Here is a 23,953-nt window from a genome sequence, read left to right on the forward strand (position 1 = left end):
CAGAAAATGCGAGTGGCTGCCAGGACAGGAAGTGCAGCTGCAGGGTGGGGTTGGTGGTTCCCTGGGAGGGTGGCATGATGGCTGCAGTGCTTACAACCCATGCATTTCCCTGGGAGAACCTGGACCACCAGAAAAGGACAATTTTTAACTTCCCAGCTGGACTTGCTCCAAGAACCTGCTAAAGATAATTTAAAACCAACTATTGATTGAGGCCAGAGTTGCATGCTTTGCCTCCCCTTACCAACTCTTGGCCAGGAGGATCAACCACCACAGATCCCAACACCTCTTGCCAATAGGCTGATACTGGGTTACACCTCAGAACTGCAGGCACCAAGACCTAAATGTTTCATTGCCACCGAGGGAAAACTTCATCCCAGAGCTCCCAAGAAAGGCTCTTGCTATTTGACACTATATTTCATCTGTGCCTGTGTTGAAAAGTTTTAATTGTGTGCACCTATCTATAGTCCTGCAATTTCCAGTGCCAGCCAGAAGGAAAACACAGCACCCTCAGTAACAGAAATCACTCTGGAGCCAAGTAAACAAAATGACAGTCTTATAAACCAGAAGCATTTGTCCCATTAAGGATTCAATTTGTAGACAGAATAACAAGGGATGAGTTATTTGGAAGTGTAGACTTTAAGGACATGGGGTAATGTAACAGCGACAGAAACGCTGTGACTGCAAGACCTTTGCTCAGGAGTGACTCAGCACAGCAGCTGCTTCCTGGAAAATTAATACTTCAGCCTCCCCAAAATGCCCACAAAGCCTTTGAGAGCTTGCAAAACCCAGCCCTGGAAGCCCCATCAGCCATCTGATCTGTCACTGCTATGGGAATTAGCACAGGTCCCCCAGCCCAGAACAGGGCAGGGACCTGCAGGGAGTTCCAGCAGCAACCACAGGGAATCAGGGCAGTGCTGACAACAAAAAGAAATCAAGTTTTGGCCTCAAAGCTACCTCCTTATGACCCCCAAACTCCAAAACCCCTCTCATCACCATGGGCACCCCAAGTGAGCCCCCGCCCCAACCCAGGTGTCTCTGAGCAGAGGCAGCTGTTAAGGAGGTTAACGCAGAACTGTTCAAGTAACAAACACCTAGTATTTATTAATAAATTAGTACACCAGAAGGCAATTTTTCAATTCATTCCCCTCTTCCCCCACTCCCACCCCTTCCCACGGGGCAGCTCATGCCACCCTCATACCATTATTTCTTCAAATTGAGCGTAGTACAGACTGTTCGTTACGGGAGCATAATAATTGCAAATATAATCAGACAGACTTCTTACGATGCAGCTTTTTGTCCCCCACAACCCCCACCCCCGACCTCTTTTAATAAAAAGTGAAGTGTGATTTGAAGAGACTACTGAGACCACATAAGGTCTTTGGAGAACTTATCGGCCACATCTGTATAAAAAACAAGAGACACGAGTGTAAAAGCATAGCTTGGTTTAAGTCTTACAGCACGAGGAGAGCGGGACCACCGGCGGCCTTCGCCTCCCCACGTCCAGCACCGGCTCCCTTCAGAGCCCCACCATTCCCACATGTGGCAAGGCAGGATAACTCCTTACATTCGACTGGAGGCAAAGGACCTTTCCACTGCCTCGAAGGTTGGTGGAGCTTGACCCTTTTCCTTGTGGTTTAAGCGCTTCTGCTGTAGCGTATTAGGAGCGCGATGCATTGTCCAGGTGAAAACCATACAATAAATAACCGTGCTAGTAAAATCTCAGCAATGATATGAGCCAAAACAGGAGTACATTAAAAAAAAAAAGTCAGCTCGGGTGGGAAGCTTAGCTGCGTTAAGAGACAGTAACCAGCAACAACTGGGGTGGGATTTTTGCGTGTTTTTGCCATTTACTGCCCCGAGGCGAAGGGAGGTGCTGGGAGACGGTCCCTCCGAGCGACAGCTTTGACAGAGGAAGGGGGTTACAGAGCAATCCCCAATTTGATGTGTTAGATTACACCAGATTCGTGGTCTTTTACTTCATTAACTGCAGTTTTGGATTTTTTTTGTTTGTTTTCTTTTTTTTTTAAAGTGCATCGGCTGATCTGATTGGAATGAGAACAAGGAGGAGAGAGGCTCGGGGAGGGGGCAGAGGGTGCAAAGACTTGGACTGAGCGATAGAGTTACGGCAGAGGGGTGCAATGCTGGCAAACTGCACCCCCTCCAAAAACCAAGGACACCTCAACGAAAATACTGGCCGTATATTCTACAACAAATCCCGCCTGCGTATTGTTGGTCATCTTAACGAGTGCCAAGCTAGGTCTAGCAGATATTCGGAGAGCGTGTGGTGACCCAGTGCCTACAGTAAATCGGGAAGGTGGCTATAGACAGAGTCCAGGAGGGTCTGGCTGGCTTCCTGGCTCTTGACTCCAGCGATCTCAAATAGCCTGTCCAGCTTGTCTTCAGCCTGCGGGATCTCCTCGATCACATGGAGCTCCTCGGGGTTGAGGATGTGCAGCATGTCGTCAAAGATGGGCTGCAGGTCGCACGGGTCCAAGCGCACCTGGCGCAGGACGGTGTCCTTCTTTTCTGTAGGAGGAAAGGGGATTGGTCAAGGAACCCCTCCAGAAACCTCTGCTAACCAGGGCTCGTTCTCCTCAGTCCATCCCCTGGTGCCACCTCTGGAGAGGGACACACCACAAGGAGAACTGAGGGAAAAGATGGAGGGTGACAAGTGATGGGGAGGAGATGGCGAAGTGCTGCCGAGGCACCTCAGCCAAGATCCTGCAAGAGCAAACACAGCATTTCCAAATGCTGAATGGCCAATTCAGAAAAGTGAGGGCAGGAGAAGAGCCAAAAAAGCTGAATTCTGCTCTTTCACGTTGTTTTCATTGGGTAAGCTTTATTTTCACACCCAAGTATAAATTTGGTAGATTGACTGAGCTCAGTGTTTCACCTTCACCAGAAGTTAAAAGATGATTAAATGCACAAAGTTAAATGCAGTAAATTAAAGCCCCTAAATAAAGGCAGATGCCTAATGGTACTTTATGTCTGCAGCAAAGAGGACCAAGAGTGAAAAAAATTTAAAAAAACCCAAAACAAAATCCAGTCTGGAAATTACATTCCCTGGTTTCATCTCATGCAGAAATGCACAGGCCAACATAAGAGCCAAAAGTCAAGAGAAACACCCCCCAAACACTCAGGGATGCTACAACTTCCCTGGCAGAACTTCAAAGAGTTAAAAGCCTTTAAAGATGTTTTTCTGTCTCAAATCTGTATGATTTTTGCTAACAGGATATTCTGGTCAGGAATGAGGATGTGATAAGCATATCCTGGAGATCCAGTTTCCCCAGTTATTTACTTTAATGATTTTGTGTGTTGGGCAGCTCTATCACATCTGCTGACCACATGGAACATGCCATGGTGTCCCTTCTTTCTTCCCCCTCTGCCCAGGTCAGTACCTTTGGTAATAAAAGAGCCTGTCCGGCTGAGCGCGGAGGAGCCGCTGGAGGTGGAGTCGCAGCGCAGGAGAGGCTCGGCTTCGTCGACAAAGAAGCATTTCTTTTCTGAAGGAGAGGGCTCCACGGTGAGAACGGCTGCCTCGGGAGGCTTGGGGCTGGGCGTGGGCGCGGGGCTCACCGGGCTGGGGCTCACCGGCAGCGCCAGCTTGTCACCTTCCAGCTTTGTGGGGAGGAAAGAGAGGGAAAATTAACTGGGGGCAGGCTACGCCACGTGGAACACCCAAACCCACCTGCACCCTGGCTTTCAAAACATTCCAGCCCACCCTCAGCAAGGGGTGACCTGTTCTGCTGGCCCACAACAGGCACAGGAGATGATCCAGAGTGGACGTCAGCACTGGCATTTGGCACATCAGGCAGGAATGGTAACATGACCCACACCCTTGGGACACCTGGTAGGAGCAACCTGGATGGCACATGTAACCTCAGCACAGCATTTTAGTCGGGCTTCCCTTTTCAGACTCAGTTTATTAAAACCTAAAGAACAGCTCTTGGGGGCAAGAGGTGATGATGCCCAAAACCTGTTCCACACCTGTTGCTTGCCCGAAGCAAAGCATAGCCTGACTCCACAGCTCCAACCAGTGCCAAGGCAGCAGGGCAAGGGCTGAGACCCTTCAGGGATCTTCAGTGCAGCACATGGCACTGACCAGGTCCACATCAAATTAATGATTTTTTTTGCCCCATCTCAGCCTTGATACCATGAGCATCCCATTAAAGCCTGATGGAAAAGTCCATCCCACAAGACTCCAAGTTCAGAGCAAGGAAGCACAGGCAGGAGCTGGAACTGACCACAGTGTCACCCAGCTGCCTTTGCTTTCTCCTGTCCTGATGTAAGCCAAGGGCAAACGTTCAGCTCCACAGCTCCAAAGACATCAGGTGCAGCAAGCACTGCTGGGAAGCACTGCACTAGAAAGCAGCACCATTTGACAAGTGACAGGTGACAAGTGACAGGACAAGATGAAATGGCCTCAAGTTGTGCCAGAGGAGGTTTAGGTTGGGTATTAGGAAAAATTTATTCACCAAAAGAATGGTCAGGAATTGTAATAGGCTGTCCAGGAAAGTGGTGAGATCACTATCTCTGGAGGCATTAAAAAAAGTGTGGAGGTGGCAGCTGGAGACACGGTTTAGTGGTGGACTTGGCAGTGTTGGGTTAAGGATTGCACTCGATGATCTCAAATGTTTCCAACATTAACAATTCTATGATTCTATGAATTTGGGTGCTGGTGTGAACCTGATTCCTAATTTGACTGTACTCTGCATGTTTCTTTTTAAAACTCCTTCCTACCTCCAAGACAGCAGCCAACATTATCTACCTTCCTCTGCCTCTCAACACCCCTTCAGGGTACAAATCTCAAGCAGAGCATTCCTAGTTCCCAGTCCCTGCAGGGATGAGATCCCAGGCCAGCATCCTCACATCCCTAGCTGGCAGCTTGGGCACTTCTGCAGGTCTAACCCTCTAAACTGTTTATTTTAAGGGCCATCCAATGTTTAATGTTTTTCCCCAACCTTGCGTCCCTGCTTGACCTGCCAGGGAAAAGAATTGCAAACCCTGTCCCCATGCAATTCCCTCTCCCAACAGCATTTCACAACCCTGTTTTCTCCTACAGAGAGAAGATCAGGCTATTCATGATAACAGGCTTTTGCCTACAACCCAGGGGTAAAATGCAAAATTGGGATTAAAGGCTGTGGGAAAGGGTGCTGCTGAGCCACCTCCGCGCCAGCATGGATGTGCCTGAACATTCCTCATCCGTGTCGAGGAATTTGCCACCCACAAATCACATGTCTGCTGGGACGCCCATTAGTTCACATTAAATTAACATTGAAGCCTGTTCCTGGTAGAATAAAAGGGGTTTTTTTTCTCCCCTCATTGAAAATAAACAGGGGAGGATTTGTTCTAGCTCAGCGCATTACGCAATAGCCATGTTAAAAATAAAAGTCAGCTTTAATTTTTAATTAAAAGAATCTGCCTTCTCCTCTGAAACTCCCTTTCCAGTACAGCTCATCATGGAGAATCAGCAATGGCCATTAAGGGGGAATATCAAGGGAAGGACCAGGACAGCAGTTGGCTGCTTTCCAAATTGTAATATACTATGATATCCCCTGTAAAAATAACACAGGCTTTAGGGGTTAGTCTTTCCTTGTGCAGCTCATCTACCTAATATCCTACCACAAACCCACCTACCAATTCCCAAAAAGGAGACTGATGACTGAGCAACAATTGGCCACAGGAGGGCAGGGAGCAGACAGCTGCCCCAGTGCTGTCTTCCCAGAACCAACTCATTTGGAGTTTAATTAAACAGCTGCTAAAACACGCTAGGAAAGACAACATCACCCGAGGTTATTTGACTGTAGCCATCCCGGGAGCCCAAAGCTTTCCAAATAGCTGAACAGTTGCAAGCTTGAGGCAAAGCAAACAGGATGCGTGGATGTGTGTTAATGTTTAAACCGCTGGAAGAAAGCAACTGGGAATGAAGGCTTTGAAAGATTAGGGAATGCAAAAGGTTGCTGCAAGGTGAAGCCTGTGGAATAGATGTAAAATCACACTATTCATAGCCTGTGACTCACTGCATTGAAACCATCTTGGCCATTCCTATTTTTGTGAATGGCAGTGATTGAGTGAAACCAAGCTCTGGCTGGGGAAAAAATCCCACAAAAAATCCTCTTGCAACCCTTTTGCCTTTCCAGAGCCATGGGATTTCTCACCTTTACGTCCTCGGCACTGGGCTCCTGTGCTTGCCACTGGGGCTGCATCTGCACCTGCAAAGGAAGACACGTGGGACACTTAGATGCACAGTCCAGCATGGAAACCAAAGGCACTGCAGTGGCTTTCTTACATCAGCAGCCTCCTACAGCCCATCAGAGGTGCCCTGCCAGGTATTTTTTTAAGGTTTTTTCTTTTTTTGAGCACTGCACCAAGAGCTTTTCAATGCCAAAAAATATTAATTTTAAAAAATCCTAAAAGCTCCTGTGTACTTGCAGCCGTTTGGACTGCAGTTCGAGCACCAGCATCCTCTTGGATCCCAGTGCATCAGGGAGGGTGCTCTAAGCAGCTCAGGGTGTTTGAAGGCCTTTCCTAAAAGGAAAGAAAAGGGAAGAAAAGGGGACAGAAGGGGATAGGGGCAGGAGAAGACATAAGCTTGGCTTTGTTTTCTTTCACAGCTGCTCTCACCAGCTCTGTTTGAACGGGTTGGTCCCATTTGCTGCCTCTGTTTCACAGTACTGCAATAAAAGCTTAGCTCAGACAAACAGAAACTGCAGCTGCTGTGCTAATATTAGGAAGGAGCAGCAGCAGGCATTAAAAAACACCCTTCCCTCAGGCAATGCTTCCCAGCAATTCCTCCTGCCGCAACCAGGCGGGAACAAAAGCGGGTGGCAGGCTGGCTGCTGCTGAGGGTGGCTGTGCACCCTCCGGGATGTGGGGGGAATAAATTTAGCACCGAGGCAGCCACTTCCCAGATTCCCTGCCAGAAGATGACACCCGACTGACACCAGCCCTTATTCCCAGGTCTGTTATGCCTCCGTAGGGAATGCGTCAGGAAAAACCCTGGCACATGGAGCAGGGTGATGCTGCAGGCACAGACTGGTGCTGCTGTGGGATGCTCTTGCTGTGGACACACAGGATAGGGAGCGTCCCTCTGAATCAGCAGCTTCATAGTGCACAGGGTGTTTGGGGATCCACCCTGGGGGCAGGCAGACCCTGACAGGTTAACCACTACTGGCAGGGCCATGAGGTCTCACAGAGGTGTCTGAGAAGGGCAGTGATGGTGTGTGGTGCTGCAGAGCAGGAGGCATGTCCTCTGCAGGGTGGGAAGAGCATGAGGATGCTGGGGTGGGAAAGCCCAAATGTCATCTCTGTGCCCTTCTCTTCACCTGTGTGGTTTCAGGAGAATGCTCAACCCATCTCTGGTGGAGTGTCTTCCCTCAATGCAAGGCAGCCCTGGGGAAGAGCTGCTCAAACCGAGCCTCACACGACTTGGGATGCTGGGTCTGGGGAGGGTTTAAATGCCACAACCAAAACTGCAGCCACTCACGGAGGAAACAGCTCTTCCCCATCAGCCCTGCCCTGGCTGTCTGTGGGCCAAGTGCTTCTCAAGCATATGATGTCTCCAGGAGAGCTTCTGGTGGCTTCTCCTTTCTCATAGATTTGTCCACTCACTTTTTCAACTCAAACCATAATGAAGAGGTGATAAGAGCCCTGATGAAGAGGTTCAAACCCAATTACAGGCTGAGTTAGTCGATACTGAGTTTGGCTAGTAGAAGAAACCATCTTCTAGTTTCCTCTTATGCTCCTAAACCCATTACACTGCAAACACAGAGGCCCCAGGATATGTGGCCACCACAGCAGGGAAACCTCAATGTCACTACATATATAAAGTTTATATTTTTATGTTTATGCTGTTTCTCTTTGCATTACTTTATGAATTATTACATTTTGTTTATTGCTGTTTATTATTCAGTTTGCTGAAAGTCAAGTCATAGCTTAGAGCAAACCTGGAGTGATGCCCACTCCAGCAAAACCCAGCCAACCCTACACCTTCCCCAGGGCTCTGGCCACTTCACCTTACAGCTTTGTGCCTCAAATAAAACCTGATGCAAGTCCAAAAGGCAATTTTGTTCTTTTTCTGGCTGCCTGGGTACTTCCCAGACCACAGGCCCCTCTGGCTGGGAAATCCATCCACCAGCTTTACCCTCACTCCAACTGCTGGCACTTGCACGCAGCACAAACTAAATTCCTAATTACTGGGCCCAGCCCAGTCCATTGCCAGAAGAGGAAGTGAAAGGGATGGGTGGGAGCTGTCAGGGGCTGAGTTTGAGGAATGCTGCTCCAGGCCCTTCAGGGTTTTGACCTGTGAAAGGGCAAGAAACAGAGCCACAAGGCACTGCCACAGCCACGTGCCTGGACATGGGGTTGCTTTCACATCCTCTTCTCCTCTGAAATACCCCAAAACCCCACAGCTTAACCTCGCACCAGCCCCAGCCTTGAGACATCTGCTGACTCACAGGATTAAATGCAGCATGAAATTAGCCACAAAACTAAACCTTGCTGGGCTTGGGGCTGTAGCCTTCCCCCTCTCCACTTTCCACATCTCCCTTATTCGTGGTTTAGGTTTGTTTTTCAGCTTTGCTGAGGCTGCGCTGCTGAACACCCTGAGCAAGGCTGTTTGTTTCCCTTCCATCCAGCCCCTGAAATACTTCAGCCGAGGCCAGCAGAGCCGTAAATAAAACGATAAGAGCTTAAAGCACTGCTCACAGCAGGACACTCTGGGGAGCCAATACGGCCCGGCTGTGCCAGCTCCACCCCAGGCCAGCCCAGGTGAGCACACAGCCCCTTGGTAGCTGCAAAATGCTGTTATGCACCACAAAAAAAAAAATCTCATTACCCAGTGGGTATTGGTAAAAATCAGTTTTTCTGATTTTAGCCCCAAAACTGGAGAACTGCAGTTTGCTGGGATGGCAGGGAAAAACCTCTTCCTTCTCCCCTCCCTGCTCTTTCCCCTATTTTTGTTGTCAGCACCACTAATTTGGGATGTGTCTGTGCTTGCTAAGCAGTGCCTAGGCTCGCCACTGTCTGGCAAACCTGCCTGCAAGGGGACAGATTTTTCAAACCTTGAGTCCAACAAACATTCATGGCCAGGGCCAGGCTTTAACAGGAGCTCTATGAGTTAAATGCATCCCTAAAAACCTTCCCACAGCTTCTGCACTCGCTGTATTTTCTGGCTCAGCTGCAAAAAACCCTGAGCAAAATGATTCAGAGGGCTAATCTCGGTTTAACCTAAATTCATCCAGTGCCATGCAAAACCAGCATAATCCCTCGCAGCTAAAAAAGCAGGCAAGTCTGCAGCAGAGCTGTTCCTCACCTGAAGGAAAATATTCCTGCCTCATGCCGTAACACTCCAGAGACTCCCCTTAATTCCCCTATTCCTATCAGGGGTTGTAAATATTTGGATTTCAGAGCACAAAAGGCTGCTGAGGGAACAGGGCGCTAGAGGAGAGAGCAGCTTTGCCTCCATAGGTTTTCCAAGTTGAAGGCAGACACCAGATAAAGGATTTAAGAGAAGGATGCAATAGTGGGTGAGATGAAATCTTTTTCGGGTACTGATTCGCCATCTGAGAACTACAGCATTCAATAACAATTTTTACCCATGACTTGGGGGTGTCAGTGCTTTCTTATGCACAGGGATCATGCAGAGAGATGGGGTAACTCTGTTTGGCACCCAGGGATGCTGGACAGAGCCAAAGGCATCCAGACAACACAGCCATCCATGCATCCATCCCTCCTGCTCTCATGCAGGACACACCAGCACGCAGTGGGGACTCGCTGCTGGCTCAGGCCACCCTAAAGGCATCGTGCTGTCACTTGGACTCACAAAATGGTTTGGGTTGGAAGGGACCTTAAACCTCACTTTATTCCAACACCCTGCCAGGGGCAGGAACACCTTCCTCTAGACCAGGCTGCTCCAAGCCCTGTCCAACCTGGCCTGGAACACTTCACCGGGATGGGACATCTACAACCTCTCTGGGCAACTCAGCCACAGGGAGGATGCATGCATTTGCATTGCTTATGAGAGTCCTCAGTCCCCCTGCAGCACCAATAACTCTTTTTATTCTTTTTTGCTGTTTTGGGGGTTTTTTTGCAGGACACCTTCTGCAGGGCTGGAGAGCACAGCCACCACTCTTGCCAACAACAGGATGACCCATTCCTCTGGATTAAACCACTCTGGTGCAGAGAGAAACTGCCTTAATTTACCTGTGTTTGGATAGACAAATCACCCAGAGTCAAACCTCAATTAGCTCTAATTAAAGGCTTTCCAACCAGCAGATTAAAAAACCCCAAAGATCAACCTCCATGCTTGCTCCTGGCACCGAGCTCTTGGCTTCCTGGACTGCTGTGATGATGATGAGCCACCAGCACAATTCTCCAGGGATTTGATCTCCCGTGCACAAACTGCCTTCCGCATTCCCAGCAGGGCCATTGTTTCACCACCCACATCGACAGCACAGGAGCCAGCTCAGGGAGAGGAGGCAGACAGGTTCCAGCAGGTAGCACCTCACAGAAACAAAATGTGCTGCTGTGCTGGATCTGTACCCCAGGGTGCTGCCAGGCTGTAACATCCCACACACAGCTCCAGGATCTCCAGGGCAGGACAGTGGCCAACTCCTAAGGTTGATCATGCTCATCTGAAAAAGCCCAATCTGATGAACAGGGAAAGAGAATGTGACAGCTTGGGTAATTTGTTCAAAACCAACTCCTTTGCTCAAATAAGCCAGACTTCTCATGTGGACTCTCACCAGCACCTGCTCAAAACATCAACAACCCAATTTTACCCATTTCTAGAAAAACAAGTGAAACTGATGGGAAACCACCCCAGGGTCCAGGTGTGCTGAACACTTGAAAAGACAACAAACTTTTAAAAAACAAAGAGCTGTTTGGGAAGTCCAGGAGACTTGCATACAGTTATCCTTGAGATCTGGGTTTGATCATTCTCTGGAATACCTGCTTGCTGTATTTTCAGAGTTACGGGCACAGCTTGTGGTTACTCCATCATTGGGAGTCCTCCCTCCTGACAGGTCACCCCATAAACCCTGCCCCTGGAGCCACCACCTGCATTCTGTACTGTTTGATAAGCACAACCTGATGGTCTTGGCCAGAAGAGCCAGGGGCATTCAGCACTGCAGAGGCCAAGTCTGTTAATTACGTGTTGTGCTGAAGAACAAGCCTCGTGTTTTATCTAATGTCCTTGCCCAGAGCTTTCTCACACTATTCAAAGTCAAAACAGTAAGTACAAGGACATAGGTTACTACCTGCTCCAGGAGAGCAAGAGAACAGCATATCCTTCTGGACACTACACATGCTGCAAACTTTAATTCATATGTGCAAAATGGCAATTTTCTCTGACTCTCTTCCTAAACAAAGCTTTGTCTTGGTTTTTTAATTTTATTTTTTCCACCTAAGAGAAGGCCACATGCTGCTTAGTTACCAGGAGCTGAAAGGAAAAAAACAGCAACTGAGCAGGAGCAGGAGAGATGAGGCAGCTGGCAAAGCCAGCCTATCCAAGATCTGGGCAGGATGTTCAGCACATACCCGACTCAGGGTCTCTCCAAAACACAAGCCCAAGCTTCTGCCAACATATCCCAACTTCTGATTTCATACAATGGTCACAAGGGAACAAGGTGTTTCATACACTAAACAAAATAATTTATGTGACACAGTGAAGGGATCACAGTCCCTCATGTAAGGGGAAGTTTGTGATGGTCAAAGCAGAATTTGGGAATCTCTGTCCTGATAAATGCTCTGCTTCAGAAGCTCTATTTTGAGTGAAAGAGCCACCTTGCTAAGAGCCCAGAGAAGTCTATAAGCACTCACTTGTCCCCTTTGGGTCTGGTCTGCCAAGGCAATGGGAAATGTTTCATCAGCCAGTTTAGGGGGAAAAGCCATGCCTCAACCACCCCCATCTCCATCTACATGTTGTCCCATTTGCTTCTATGTTCAGAAAAAGCCCCACTCATCACCTTTACAAACACTTCTGGCAGACCACTGAGTTATCAGAGCCAAAAAACTGAAACAAGTAAGGCAGTAGTGGCCAAAACAAATCTGCCAAGGTCACTGAAGTACCTCCTGATGACTTACACCCAGCTGAGAACCTATTGCAGGATTTTCTGCAGCAATTTATTCTCCCAAAATATGGGACAATTTAAGGCCAGCGCTGCCAAAGAAGAGCAACAACTCTGGAGGATTGCACACATGGCCTCCCCCATGCCACCAATCACCATCTTGGAGGAAGCAACACTTAGTGCTCAAGGTTACTTGGCCCTTCTCACAAATCCACAGCATTGGAGAGCAAGTTTAAAGGGGGATGATTTTTCCTCCATGTCCCTGGCATGAGAGCTCAGGTACCAGATCCTCCCAGTGATCTTCAAAGATATATGCAAAGCACATGGGACTCCAGAGCCCATCAAAACTTTGACTGGGATTTGAGCAAATGTTGGAAAAGCCTTGCTCAAAAGCAACGCTCAGCTTCAACACGAGCCCCCAAGGAGCTCCATGAAGAGAGGGAGCTACTTAGCCACACGCTAAGCTCAAGGTCACAGCCGTGTCCCACGCCACCACATCTCACAAGGTGTGAGCTGCACCAAAGCCCAGCCCGGCGTTACCGGCGTGGTGTCCTCCATGAGGCCGCGGATCTTCTCCACCACGTCGTTGCGGCGGTGCTGGCGGAGCGCGCTGATGAGCTGGGCCAGGCTGGCCTCGGGCCCGCGGATGGTCCAGTGCTGCAGGGCGGCGTAGGCGCGCTCGTGGTCGGCCGCGTAGCCGTTGGAGAAAGCCGCCACCTCCCGCTCGCTGGCGTTGCACAGGAACTGGTAGATGTCCTTCCACTGGCTCCCCACCTGAGCCGCCACCAGCTTCAGGATGTCGATGCCTGCGAGGCACAGAAGCTACAGGTGAGGCAGGGAGGTCTGCACACATCACATCTAGCAAAGATTCTCTCATCCCCAAATGACCACACTTTGCTTTTCTTGGGTAGGTCTTTGAGATTTTGTTGTAATTATTATTATTGTTGTTTTAACATCTTTTATGAGTTCAGGCTGCAGGGAAGCAGCACCCATAACACGCTCAACAACTGCTATGCGAGTAAAGGGTGATAGACCCATCAGTTAACTTAGCACACTCTAAAATCAGTAACTTAACTGTAAAATCTCCTGCACTCTTCAGCACAGGAAGACCTTGGGTACTCAGCCACCACACAGCTGCAGGAACAGGGCAGAAGACCCGTGCTCCCCCACATGCCTGCACTGCAGCCACTGCCTTGAGACAGAGCTGGATTAAGAGGTGAGTCACCAAAGCACCTTTATAAAGATGAGTACTTCCATAACAAGCACATACAGCAGCTAGGATTGCTTTCAGAGCCATTTCCAGTGCAGACAGGTGGGATGACTCAGTGATGGGGTGGGAGATGCTGTGCCAGCTGAGCATTGAGTGAATGGAAGATCTGGTAGGAAACCAGAGAGCAAAAACGCACTTTTCCCCAGAAAAGCACTTGAGACATTCTGGCTCAAGACAGTGAGGGTTTTCTCTGTGTAGGTCAGGGAGCAATGCAAACAGCACATTTATCCTTGAGTCTACTTCAGGTCAAGAGTTAAAGATTCAGATAAAGCCATATCTCCTCCAAAATAACTAATTAACCCTGTTTTATCAACTGAGCAACACCTTGTATCAAACAGCAACATGAAGGGTTCAGCATCTGTGAGCTGCAAAGAGAAACTCACTTTTTTCAGAGAGATAACCACACCTTGGGTTTCCTCCCAAGCCAGTGTGCCCCCATGGCTACAGGGAGCACTTCTCTCCCTCTGCAGGCACAACAGCAAAAATAGCTGCTTGCAGAAGAATATCTGGGGAATATAAGAAGAATAGAGCTGGGGTTTTTCCAGCTGGCCTAAAATTTAAGAGTTTCTAATGCAGTTTAGATCAAACCTCCCAACTTCACCTTCAGTTCACAGCTCTGATATAGCCAAATATATATATACAAAACCAAAAATTTATAGAAACTATACATACTGATATAGGTATCCCTTTTTATACAAGTGCATGTGTATATACACACATGGATTTATGGTGCACACATTTTTGTATCTTTGTATTACACAGATAAATATACAGATACACAGATAGATTTTATAAAGATGTGTGTACATATATGTATGAGGCCTGGACACCAGGTACCCACCAAAGCAGTTCTACACCTGCCCTCCTCAGCTGGGCAGGGGACAGAAAATGTAACAAGATATAACAAAAGGCTCCTGGGGTGAGATACAAGGAGTGATCCCTCACCAGTGACTGTCACTGACAAACCAGACTCAGCTTGGGGAAATCAGTCTGACTTTTTGCTAAACAAAGCAGAATAGGGTAATGGGAAATAAAAACTAAATCACTTCACACTCACCTCTCCCTTTTTCCCAGGTTTCACTTTGCTCCTGAATTCTCTTCTTCCTCCCCTCAGCAGTGCAGGGGGACAAAGAGTGGGACCTGTGGTCAGTCCATCACACATTGTCTCTGCTGCTCCCTTCTCCTCAGGGGGATGGATCCTCACACTCTTCCCTTGCTGCAGCACAGATCCCTTCCACAGGTCCTGCCAGCAAACCTGCTCCAGTGTGGCCTCCTCTCTCCCCCTCCTTTTTCACTGATCCTGGTGTCTGCAGAGCTGTTGCCCTCACATGCTCTCAATCTCTCTCTACTGGCTGAAGTTACCAACTTTTTTTTCCACCCTGCTTTTAAAATCTGTTGTCCCAGAGGCACTCCCACTATCCCTGATGTGCTCAGCCTTGCACAGTGGTGGGTCCATCCTAGAGCTGGCTGGCCTTGGCTCCCTTGGGCATGGGTAAAGCTTCTGGCAGGACCCACCCCTTTAGCCCCCTGCTACCAAAACCTGACCATACAAGCCCAATACAATATATACAAACATCTCTAAAGTATCTATTCAGCCTGATATATTTTATATGTATTTGTATCTGTGTATATATTACACATACTTCTGTATATCTCTATATACAACATAGGTATTTTACAAATATATGTACATATGCTTATATAAAAAGAGGTATATAAAAAGCTGTAAAGCTTCTGAAAGGTATTTTTGTCCAAACCTCTTCTCACTTAAGGAAAGTTTATCAAACCTGCTATATATAGACTTTAGTTTTCACTTCCAAGCTAGATAACACAGCCATGAGCCCACAGTTCTTGGAGCATCCACAGATGGTGCTAAACCTGCTCTAAATCAGGAACAAAAAAGTGCAAACCACAGTTGGTACTTCCCCACCCTCCTCCCACCACAACCACCACACCTTCCTGGCCAGCTGTTTACAGACACATGCTTGTACCATCTCACATGGAGTTGTGAGAGCTGGGGCTTCTCCTACCAGAAAAGCTTGGCCCATCAGCCCAACATGGGGGATGCAGCCCACCCAAAAAAGCCCAAGCCAACCACAGGGCTTGGTTCTAACTATGGAGAAAAGGCTGTGAACCTGCTATTGGGATTTATTCTGAGGTTACTGATATGACTCAGCTCATTAGATACTGGTGCACATTGCATCACAACAGAGCAGCAGGAATTGGTTTTGTTAATGCTTCTCATTATTCAGATGAAGACCCAGTGGCCCTCAGTTCAAGGGACTGAGCTGTGTGCTTCCAGGCAAATCCCAAATTCCTCTCCCTCCATGACTTTGCATCCAGGCTGGCTGTGCAGAAGCACAGGCAGCCCAGACCACGCTGGCAGCCAAGCCCTTGTGCCTTCTGGTATCACATACCTGGGTGGGTAAGAAGCCCAAAAGACAACTCAGGTTTAGAGTCAGGTCCTTTAAAGCAGCAAAACCAACTGCTTTTTGCATAAAAGCAGCAAAATGTCTGATTTATGCAGCGCTGTTTGATTTTATCACTCAAGTAAAAATCCATGAATACAAGGGTAGAGAAAGCTCTGCAAGGCTTGTGCACCAAGGTAATGACAGCAATGCAAAGATGGATGAGCATGTGTGGTACTGCCAATTATATATACATATATAGATATATATAGATAACAACTTATGCACTGGGATATAGATATAGATATATATAGGTATATACATAGAGACTATTTAAGTAGCTATCTCACTGTATAAATCTTGCAGAGCTTCTTTACTCTCATATTCAGCAATTATTTTTTGCTAGGTTGATATATACACACACACACGAGAGAGAGAGAGAGGGAGAGAGAGATAATGCTGCCCATTTTTTAATGCACACACACACATCAAGTCAGCAGCATCAGGTCTCCCTGCCCGTGCTGCCCTGCAGTGAGACAATGAGTTATGGCTGGGTGGGAGCTTTGCCCACACCCACTCCCATGCACATCAAACACACACAAACATTAAAACGTAATTTGCCGGCTTATGACCCCCATGTGGCACATCTAGTCAGCCCAGAAAAGGAAAAACCCATACACTACCTGCTCCCATGTACCTATTTAATGCTGACAGATCCCAGTGTTTACAACTGCTGTACTGGTGAGAGAAGTTTTCAGCTGCTTGCAACTTGATTTGCACCGGTTTTATGCGGCAGCACGACATTTATGTCCAAATGTTCTTGCTCAGGATTTATGACAAAGCACTCATGCTTCTACTGACATTTTCAAGTTTAGTATATTTAATCTTTCCGTTCAATAAATTGGGCCCATAAACACGTTTATATCCCTTGGCAATAACATCCCTGGGCACGAGAACACACCAGGCAGCAGAGGACTTAATGGCGCGTAATAATCTTTGGAGAACAAATGTTCCATTAAAAATGAATTTGGAAATGTCTACCTTAATACTATAAGAACCTTAAACTCATTTTCTTGCAACTATTAAATGAATTTAAGGCCCATATGTTTGCTACATCCACTACAATATTGTGCAAACAAAACCCAGAGAGATATGAAGAGATGCAGACAAGAGTGCAGATTTGGCTCCAGTCAGTAAGAAAAACATTGCTCCCTCTGTTCTTAAAAAATAAGATTAAAACCATTACATGACAAGCTGTGGCTGCACGCCACCAAGTATTACTGCTCACACTAAAATAAAATGGTAATGCTTATAATAAGCTTATCATTCTACTACTTCCATATTTCCAGAAGTCCTACAAGTTACTCTGCAGAGCACTAAGAGTGCTGGAACATCCTGCTGGGACGGGAAGGTGACTACCACACTGCGTGCAGCAAAAATCCCAGCTCCACCAGAGGTCCTGGACTTTCTCCTTCTCCCTGAACCATGTGGGCCTTCTCCCACCATGCCCATCTGCACACCAGGGCTGGAGATGGTGCTCAAACACCTCCAGACTGCACAATCCCAAGTAAAATGGCCAAGGTCAACAGAGATGGTGCTTTAATCCACATATTTCTTGCTTTCCATGTGAGGCTGGTCACAGCCATGTCAGTGTTATGCTAAAGCTGCTCCAAGCTTACCACAGCCTGAGTTGTCCTCCTTTTTTACCACAGGCCACAGAAACAGCCTGGGAGAGCTGTCACCATTCTGCTGCTAAAGTGGGAGAGAGCTCCACCCCTCTCCATCATCATGTCAGGAACCATCACCACTGATCACCCAGCTTTGCTCATGCCTCAGACAATGGAATTAAAGAGGAACACCCATGGCTGCATCTGGCTGAGCTGTGTTTCCCTGGTCAGCCCAGAACAGGCAAGGACAAATCTGAAGGATCCAGGACATCCATACGTGTCTTAGGTACCTGGGCAGGTGGCATTTCAGTTGCTATTATCTTAACACTGCAAGTCTCTAAATGCTGTGCTAGGCTACACCATGTATCGCCCTAATATCTTAAGGTGGTGAAAACCACACCTTCAAGCCAGGACAAGGCCAAGATGTTCTGAACAGGCCAGTGAGAAGCCCAAGGGAGCATGTATACACATGGGAACACAGGCACAACCAGGCACATCTACAGCCAGGACAAACTGGGACAAATGGAGACAAGTCTGGAACTGGACAAATGTCTCCAGATTGGCAATGAGTCCTGCCTCTCCAGAAAGGTCCTCCCTTTCAGCTCATCTACAAAGATGCTGAGATAGAGGGAAGACCTTCCTGGAGAAGCAGGGCCTCCACTTCTCTATAGCCTCCTGTCAGGGAGTTGTAGAGAGTGAAAAGTTCCCCCCTGAGCTTCCTTTTCTCCAGGCTAAACACCCCCATCTCCCTCAGCTGCTCTTCCTCAGACTTGTGCCCCAGCCCCTTCACCTGCTCCACTGCCCTTCTCTGGACACTGCTCACTTCTGCCTCATCTTCCCCATAAAAACGATTTCAGTTTATTCAGTGACTTCCACTTGCTTGTTTTGAATCTGGTTCAAGACTTTTCCCATCCACTTCCTGCTCCTTCAGATGTGCTCCACCTCACTGCGGTATAGTTTGATGTAGACAGAGCCATCAGCCCTACCACGTCACCAAGGTGGTCATTAAACACGCACTTGGGACTTGGCTGAGCTTTAATGCCTTGTTCTGGACAAGCCTCACTGCTCTCCCAAGCCGTGCTATTTGCAGGTTGGACACAGACCCAGTTCTTCCATCATTTGGCCTCAGGCAGGGCAAGGAGCCAGTGTGGTGCGGGGCTGTGCCCAGCAGTGCTCGCATGCTCACGTACAGCACCTGCAAGGCCCCATTCCTCTTCTCTGCCATTATTTTTTTTGCATCTTCGGCAAACTTGAAAGCAGAGGAAGAGCTGCCCCACCAAGGTGACACCCCAGCACCCAGCAGCAGATGCAGGGAAGTCAAACCACAGCCACAGAGGTGCTGAGGCTCCTTCCTCTCCCCACCCTCTCACAATGTCATTGTTTTCATTCTCAGAGCTTGACTCAAACAACATTTTTCACAAGAGTGCTCCTCAAGAAAATGCCACCTTTAAGGGGAAATCGCAGGCTCAGAGCCCCTCCAAGCCACATGTCCTTTCACCCCACTAGTAATGAAGGGACACAGTACATAGTACACAGAAAAGGATTAACACAACATCAGTTCAAGTTTTAAAGGTGCCTAATACAGCTGAGAAGGAAAGTTTAGAAGATCTCTCAGGGCTTAGGGCATACACAGTCCTGTGGAGTGAGAAGCTCAGCAGCCCAGGGTTCCAGAGATAGCTTCATGAAAGGCTGGATTTCAGGAAACTCCAAGCTCCAGCCCTTCATCACCACAGAGGAGGTCCCAGCAGTTCACCCATGACACTTGACAGGAAGTGACCTCCACCATCCCGGTACAGATCTGAGCTTCTACCACCTACATACAGAGGTATTCCAGATATGGGCAATATTAATCTGTGCACCACATGCTGTGACAAATCCTGACTGTGACAGGCAGGCTGGATGAAGCATCACAGACAAAGCACAGCCCAAGGGCACACACAAATCAGACAGAAAAACCAGAGCGATGCAGCCCAACCCTCCCCTACACGCAGATAAAAGCTCCAAAATCACTGCAAAGCCAGCTCTACTCCTGGGCTCAGCCCACCTCCCTCCTCCAAATATCCTCCTGACTCATGTGAAACACAGCCACAGCAGCCTATTTTTATGTCTGAGCACACACTGAAAGCCTGTACAAGAGAGCCAGGATGCAGCACATCCACACACCAACTGACAAGATACCACAGCTCAACCAAACCAGGACTTAGAAATCCCAAGTGCGCAACACAAATACCTTTCCAAAATTGCAAAAATTCCACCAACCGCTGCCACAAAGGGGAAGCTCTTGGAAACTCAATTCTTCCCCCTGCCACTCAAAATATACTTCAGGTCCTAAATGAGGAAGTTTGAAGATGCACCAGGTCGTCCACCTGGGTCAGGAAGATCACCAGTATTGGCACAGGCTGGAGGATGAGAGGGCTGAAAGCAGCTGTGCCAAGGACTTGGAGGTGCTGGTGTGTTGTGTCCAGTTCACATTAAAAGGATGTGGACCTGTTAAATCAGGTCCAGAGAAGGCTACAAAAATGGTCAAGGGCTGAAGCACCTCTCGTAAAAAGACAGTTTGCTCAGTCTAGAGAAGAAAAGGCCCCAGGGTGAGCTTACTGCAGATGCTGATACCTGAAGGGCTACAAGAGATCTGGAGAGGGACCTTGAACATGGGTGTGCTGTGACAGGACAAGAGGGAAAGAAGGAATGGCCTAAAATTGACAGAGGACAGGGTTAGATTGGACATAAGGAAGAAATTCTTCCCTGTGAAGGTGGTGAAGCCCTAGACCAGGCAGCTCAGAGAAGCTGTGGCTGCCCCATCCCTGGACAGGAACTGAGCAACCTGATCTAGTGGGTGGCACCCCCGCCCAGAGCAGGGGATTAGAAACTAGATGTTCTTTAGTTTTTTTTTTGTCAGACAGCTGGAAAGGACACACTCATAAAGACTTGTTAGTGACAGAATAGTTTTCACAGCCATAGAGGACAGTGTTACTATCAGACCCTCCCAGGACCCAGTGATTCATAGCCTTAGCAAGAGCTGTTTGGGAAACAAACCATGAAATGATGTGTTTGGAATTTGTTGTTTTTTTTTTTTTTAAAGACAAGACTGAAAATCTTGCCAGGCAGAAAGGAACCTTCTAACAATCACTTGCCACAAATTTTCTGGAAAATAACCAAACCAGACAGTGGATAAGCTACATGCAGTTATGAACATGTTTCTGATCCAGAAACTTGAGAATCATTGTGAGACAAGACCTCTTGGAAGTCACCTCTGTAATAGCCCCTTGGTCCAGCCCTCCCAGGACCCATCTGAACTCCTGCCCACCACCAAAGGACACGACACCAAACCCACAGAGTGAACTTGCTCTTGCTTTACTCTGCATGAGAATGGCCAGCATAAGTATTTTATGTAATTATTAAATTTTAAATGGCTTTTGCAGAGTTAATCTTCATTATAACCCTCTGGGACAGCTGGTAACCCTGAGCACACACACAGCCAGAGCCATATAAATATCCAGACACTCACAGATGCCAACCTGAGGATTAAATTCACCTCCTGCCTTTTTTTTCCTCCCAGTCTTGGAGAGCAAGGAGAAAACAAAACAAAAAAAAAACCACCCTTGTTATTTGAGGAGTGATGTGTGAGAGCTTCACTGATGTGAGAAATCACAGCCCTCCAGGCGCTGAGACTGGTGTCAGGTTTTTGGCAAAAACACCCTGGGCTGGTAGAAGTGGTTTTCTACAAGGACAATCCTCCTCTCCTGCAGAGGTGCCCTGCCTCCCACACTCGGCCCTACACCTTAATGGGCAGGCACAAATCCCAATCCCTTGTTAAATTAATACAAGGGCCACCCAGGAATTCTGACCATAGGATAATCTGAGTTTTCTTTTTCTGAAGCAGATCTGGGAGCAAATGTTCCAGCTTCCAAAGGGAGCTCCCCACAGCCCTGTACAAGCTGCAGAGAGATGACTCGTGTAGCAACACACATTAAAAGTGATCAAGCACCAGTATTTGGTGCTAATGCAATAAGACTGAGGAACAGGAGATGATAAAACTGCACATGATTAGGTTTCTTCCTCTCTAAGCAGAACAGCAGCCTCCCACGTTTGCACTTTTCAAGGCTCCCTTTCATCACGAAGCCCTGGTCAGCTTTTGCACACGCCCTTTGGAGATCACATAGCTTCCCAAAAGGACAAAATGATTTTTGGGAAAACCTGAGCAATGTTTTACATTGAGTGGTTTGAGGAAGATGGTGTTGTGAACTAGTCAGATGCCAGCCCAACACTCCCATGGCAGAGGTGTGTTCTGCAGATGAAGAGTTGCTCCATCCCACCCAAAGCAGAGCACTGTGCCGTGTGCCTGTGTAGGAGCAAGCACAGCACAAAATGCAGCAGAACAATCTCCCGTGAGGGACCATCCACACTCCTTGTGGTGCCCAGCACATTCCTGCCTCTTCCAATTTAACCAGCTCCCCCCCTTCTGCCTGGGTCTCACCCTGCAGAGGTAGACAGGCTGTCATCAGAGGACCATCAGTCATGTGCACATCATCAAGCTGCAGATGCCAGAAGATAAACTGCTTTGGAAAACAAAAACAAACACAACACCTTCTGCCTCTCTGTTTTGGCAGGAGAACAGACATCAATCCTTCATCTCATGCTCTGCTTGCCAGAGCCATATCAAGGTTTGCACACAAGCCCAGGGCTGCTCCTCTCCAGGTGTAGCTGCAACTACCAAATTATGTCAGTAGCAATGGGCACACCTGCCCTCCTGAGATACTTTGGACATCTCTGCCCCACCTGTGGCCTGGGCACAAAACCTGGAGGCCACCAGAGTTTGAGGCTGGTGAAGCTTTAGTGCTTGAAAGGATTGTTTATTTGCCCAGCTGTTTCCACAGCAGCTCCTCCATCCTTACCCCACCTCTCAGCATGATCCTCTTTGCCACCAGCTGGGACTTGTTCAGGAGCTGATCACAGGGACAACTACCAAACAAAACCACTACACTAAATGGCTTTCATTTCGTTTCCCCACAAAAGCACTAAGGAGGGGTCCTGAAGTAGCATTCAGCATCACCCTGTAGACGACCTGCAAGTGCCAAGCCTGCAGCAGGTTCCTTACACAGAGTAGCAGTTAAATAGACCTGAGGAGTAACATCCTCAGCTGGACTGTTTCCATGCACTTGCTTCCCTTCATTAGGTGATGGATCTCTAGAAAAGACTGACTTTAAAAGCCCACACATAACCTTAATGTGCTGTCTCTTGCAGAAAATCACGTCATTTTACTTTGATAAGCATCTTCCAACTAACCATAAATGAGCACCTGATTCCATTTGGGAACCAGCCTGCAATGACCCTGCCGTCCCCACACCTCCACTGGCATATTCCTGTGGGAATGCTCTGGAGCTGCAGCACAGCATCAGGCTCTCCAAGGTACAAGATGTGGTCCCCCTTCAACACTCTCAGTGACTTCCTTTGGAGCAGACCAAGCTCAAGACCAGCTCCCTCAGCAACCAGCATGCAAGCCAAGGACTACCCCCTACACATCAACAACCAAGAAGATCCTGGCCCCCAATGTGCTGACAACTGACCAACCAAGACCCCAAAATCCCAACACTCCCCATCTCTCCAGCATCACATCTCAACTCCCCATTTTGATTTTGAGCCATTTTAAGCACATGCTCTTTTACATGCAGTGAAGCCTCAGTTCCACCCCAGCTGCAAACAGCTTCTGCAGAACACTTAATTTCTCTGATTATTTAACCAGAGGCTTCCTTGGCTTTGCTCTCACCACCCACTGCAATAATGTGCAATTACAAGACTTGAAGAAAAATAAAAGGGAAGTTGCATCTCATGCCAGGCCAGCACTGCCAAGATCTGTTCTTCAGTCCTTAAACTCCAAAAAACAAAATCACCGAACTCTTTTTTTGCTCCTGGCATATCATTTCAGACAGCTGCTTCTACACACAGGTTTCACCCTTAGATTTTGCAGACTTTGTCTTTCATCCTCTGCTACTAGGTGGATGAAAGCCAAAGCCAACAGTATTAGCAATTTCTGCAAAAAGAATTCAAGCCCATCTTCATGTTTGGCAAATGGCATGTTTGGCATGATGGCAAATCTGGCATTTCCAAGTCATTTGAGAGACAAGCTCCAATGCTCAGTTTTTATTGAAAGGTTTCTGCAAGCCCATTTTCTTACCTCTGGAAATGTCTGAAGAAGGAAATAGTTATTTTCTAAAATAAAGGCATGAGCCCGGTGTGTAGGCTGTTCTTGAGAAAGAAGTCATACAAAGTTAAACCACAGAGCCCTATCAGCCCAGCACCCACATCACTCAGGCACCACATGGATAATTTCTCAGGAAAACTTTGACAAACTGTCAACTGCTGGATTCGTATGTGCAGGGCTGCAAAGTAAGAGCCAGCTGAGGCAGCAAGAGGTGCAGCTTCTCCAAACACAGCTACACTGTTCTAGCTTCTCAGTCTCTCTCTGGACAGCCCCTGTTGTGAGGATGGACACAAGAACAGGCGTGGAGGTAGGTTGGCAGCTAACTCAGGCCATTAATC

At 47.9% G+C, this 23,953-nt stretch overlaps 1 protein-coding gene and 1 long non-coding RNA gene across 5 annotated transcripts in view; one reads left to right on the forward strand and one right to left on the reverse strand.

Annotated features, from left to right (window-relative positions):
• Positions 1 to 1,075: 1,075 nt before the first annotated feature.
• Positions 1,076 to 23,953, reverse strand: part of TNFRSF21 (TNF receptor superfamily member 21) — a 35,131-nt gene continuing 12,253 nt past the window's right edge. For all 4 annotated transcript variants that reach the window (XM_086875622.1, XM_023924288.2, XM_023924289.2 and 1 more), the window contains exons 4-7: positions 12,609 to 12,874; positions 6,159 to 6,212; positions 3,399 to 3,618; positions 1,076 to 2,526 (exon numbers count right to left, since the gene is read on the reverse strand). In XM_086875622.1, coding sequence (XP_086731748.1) covers positions 2,297 to 2,526; positions 3,399 to 3,618; positions 6,159 to 6,212; positions 12,609 to 12,874 — 770 coding nt within the window. In that variant the 3' untranslated portion in view covers positions 1,076 to 2,296. The remainder of the gene's footprint in view (positions 2,527 to 3,398; positions 3,619 to 6,158; positions 6,213 to 12,608; positions 12,875 to 23,953) is intronic.
• LOC147654577 (uncharacterized) lies at positions 12,768 to 17,616 on the forward strand. Its single transcript, XR_015282679.1, has 3 exons — positions 12,768 to 12,896; positions 13,168 to 13,284; positions 17,459 to 17,616. It is a non-coding gene; the product is annotated as an uncharacterized LOC147654577 (long non-coding RNA).

The sequence above is a fragment of the Cyanistes caeruleus genome, chromosome 2, assembly GCF_971803275.1.
Source record: "Cyanistes caeruleus chromosome 2, bCyaCae1.hap1.1, whole genome shotgun sequence".
Lineage (NCBI taxonomy): Eukaryota > Metazoa > Chordata > Aves > Passeriformes > Paridae > Cyanistes > Cyanistes caeruleus.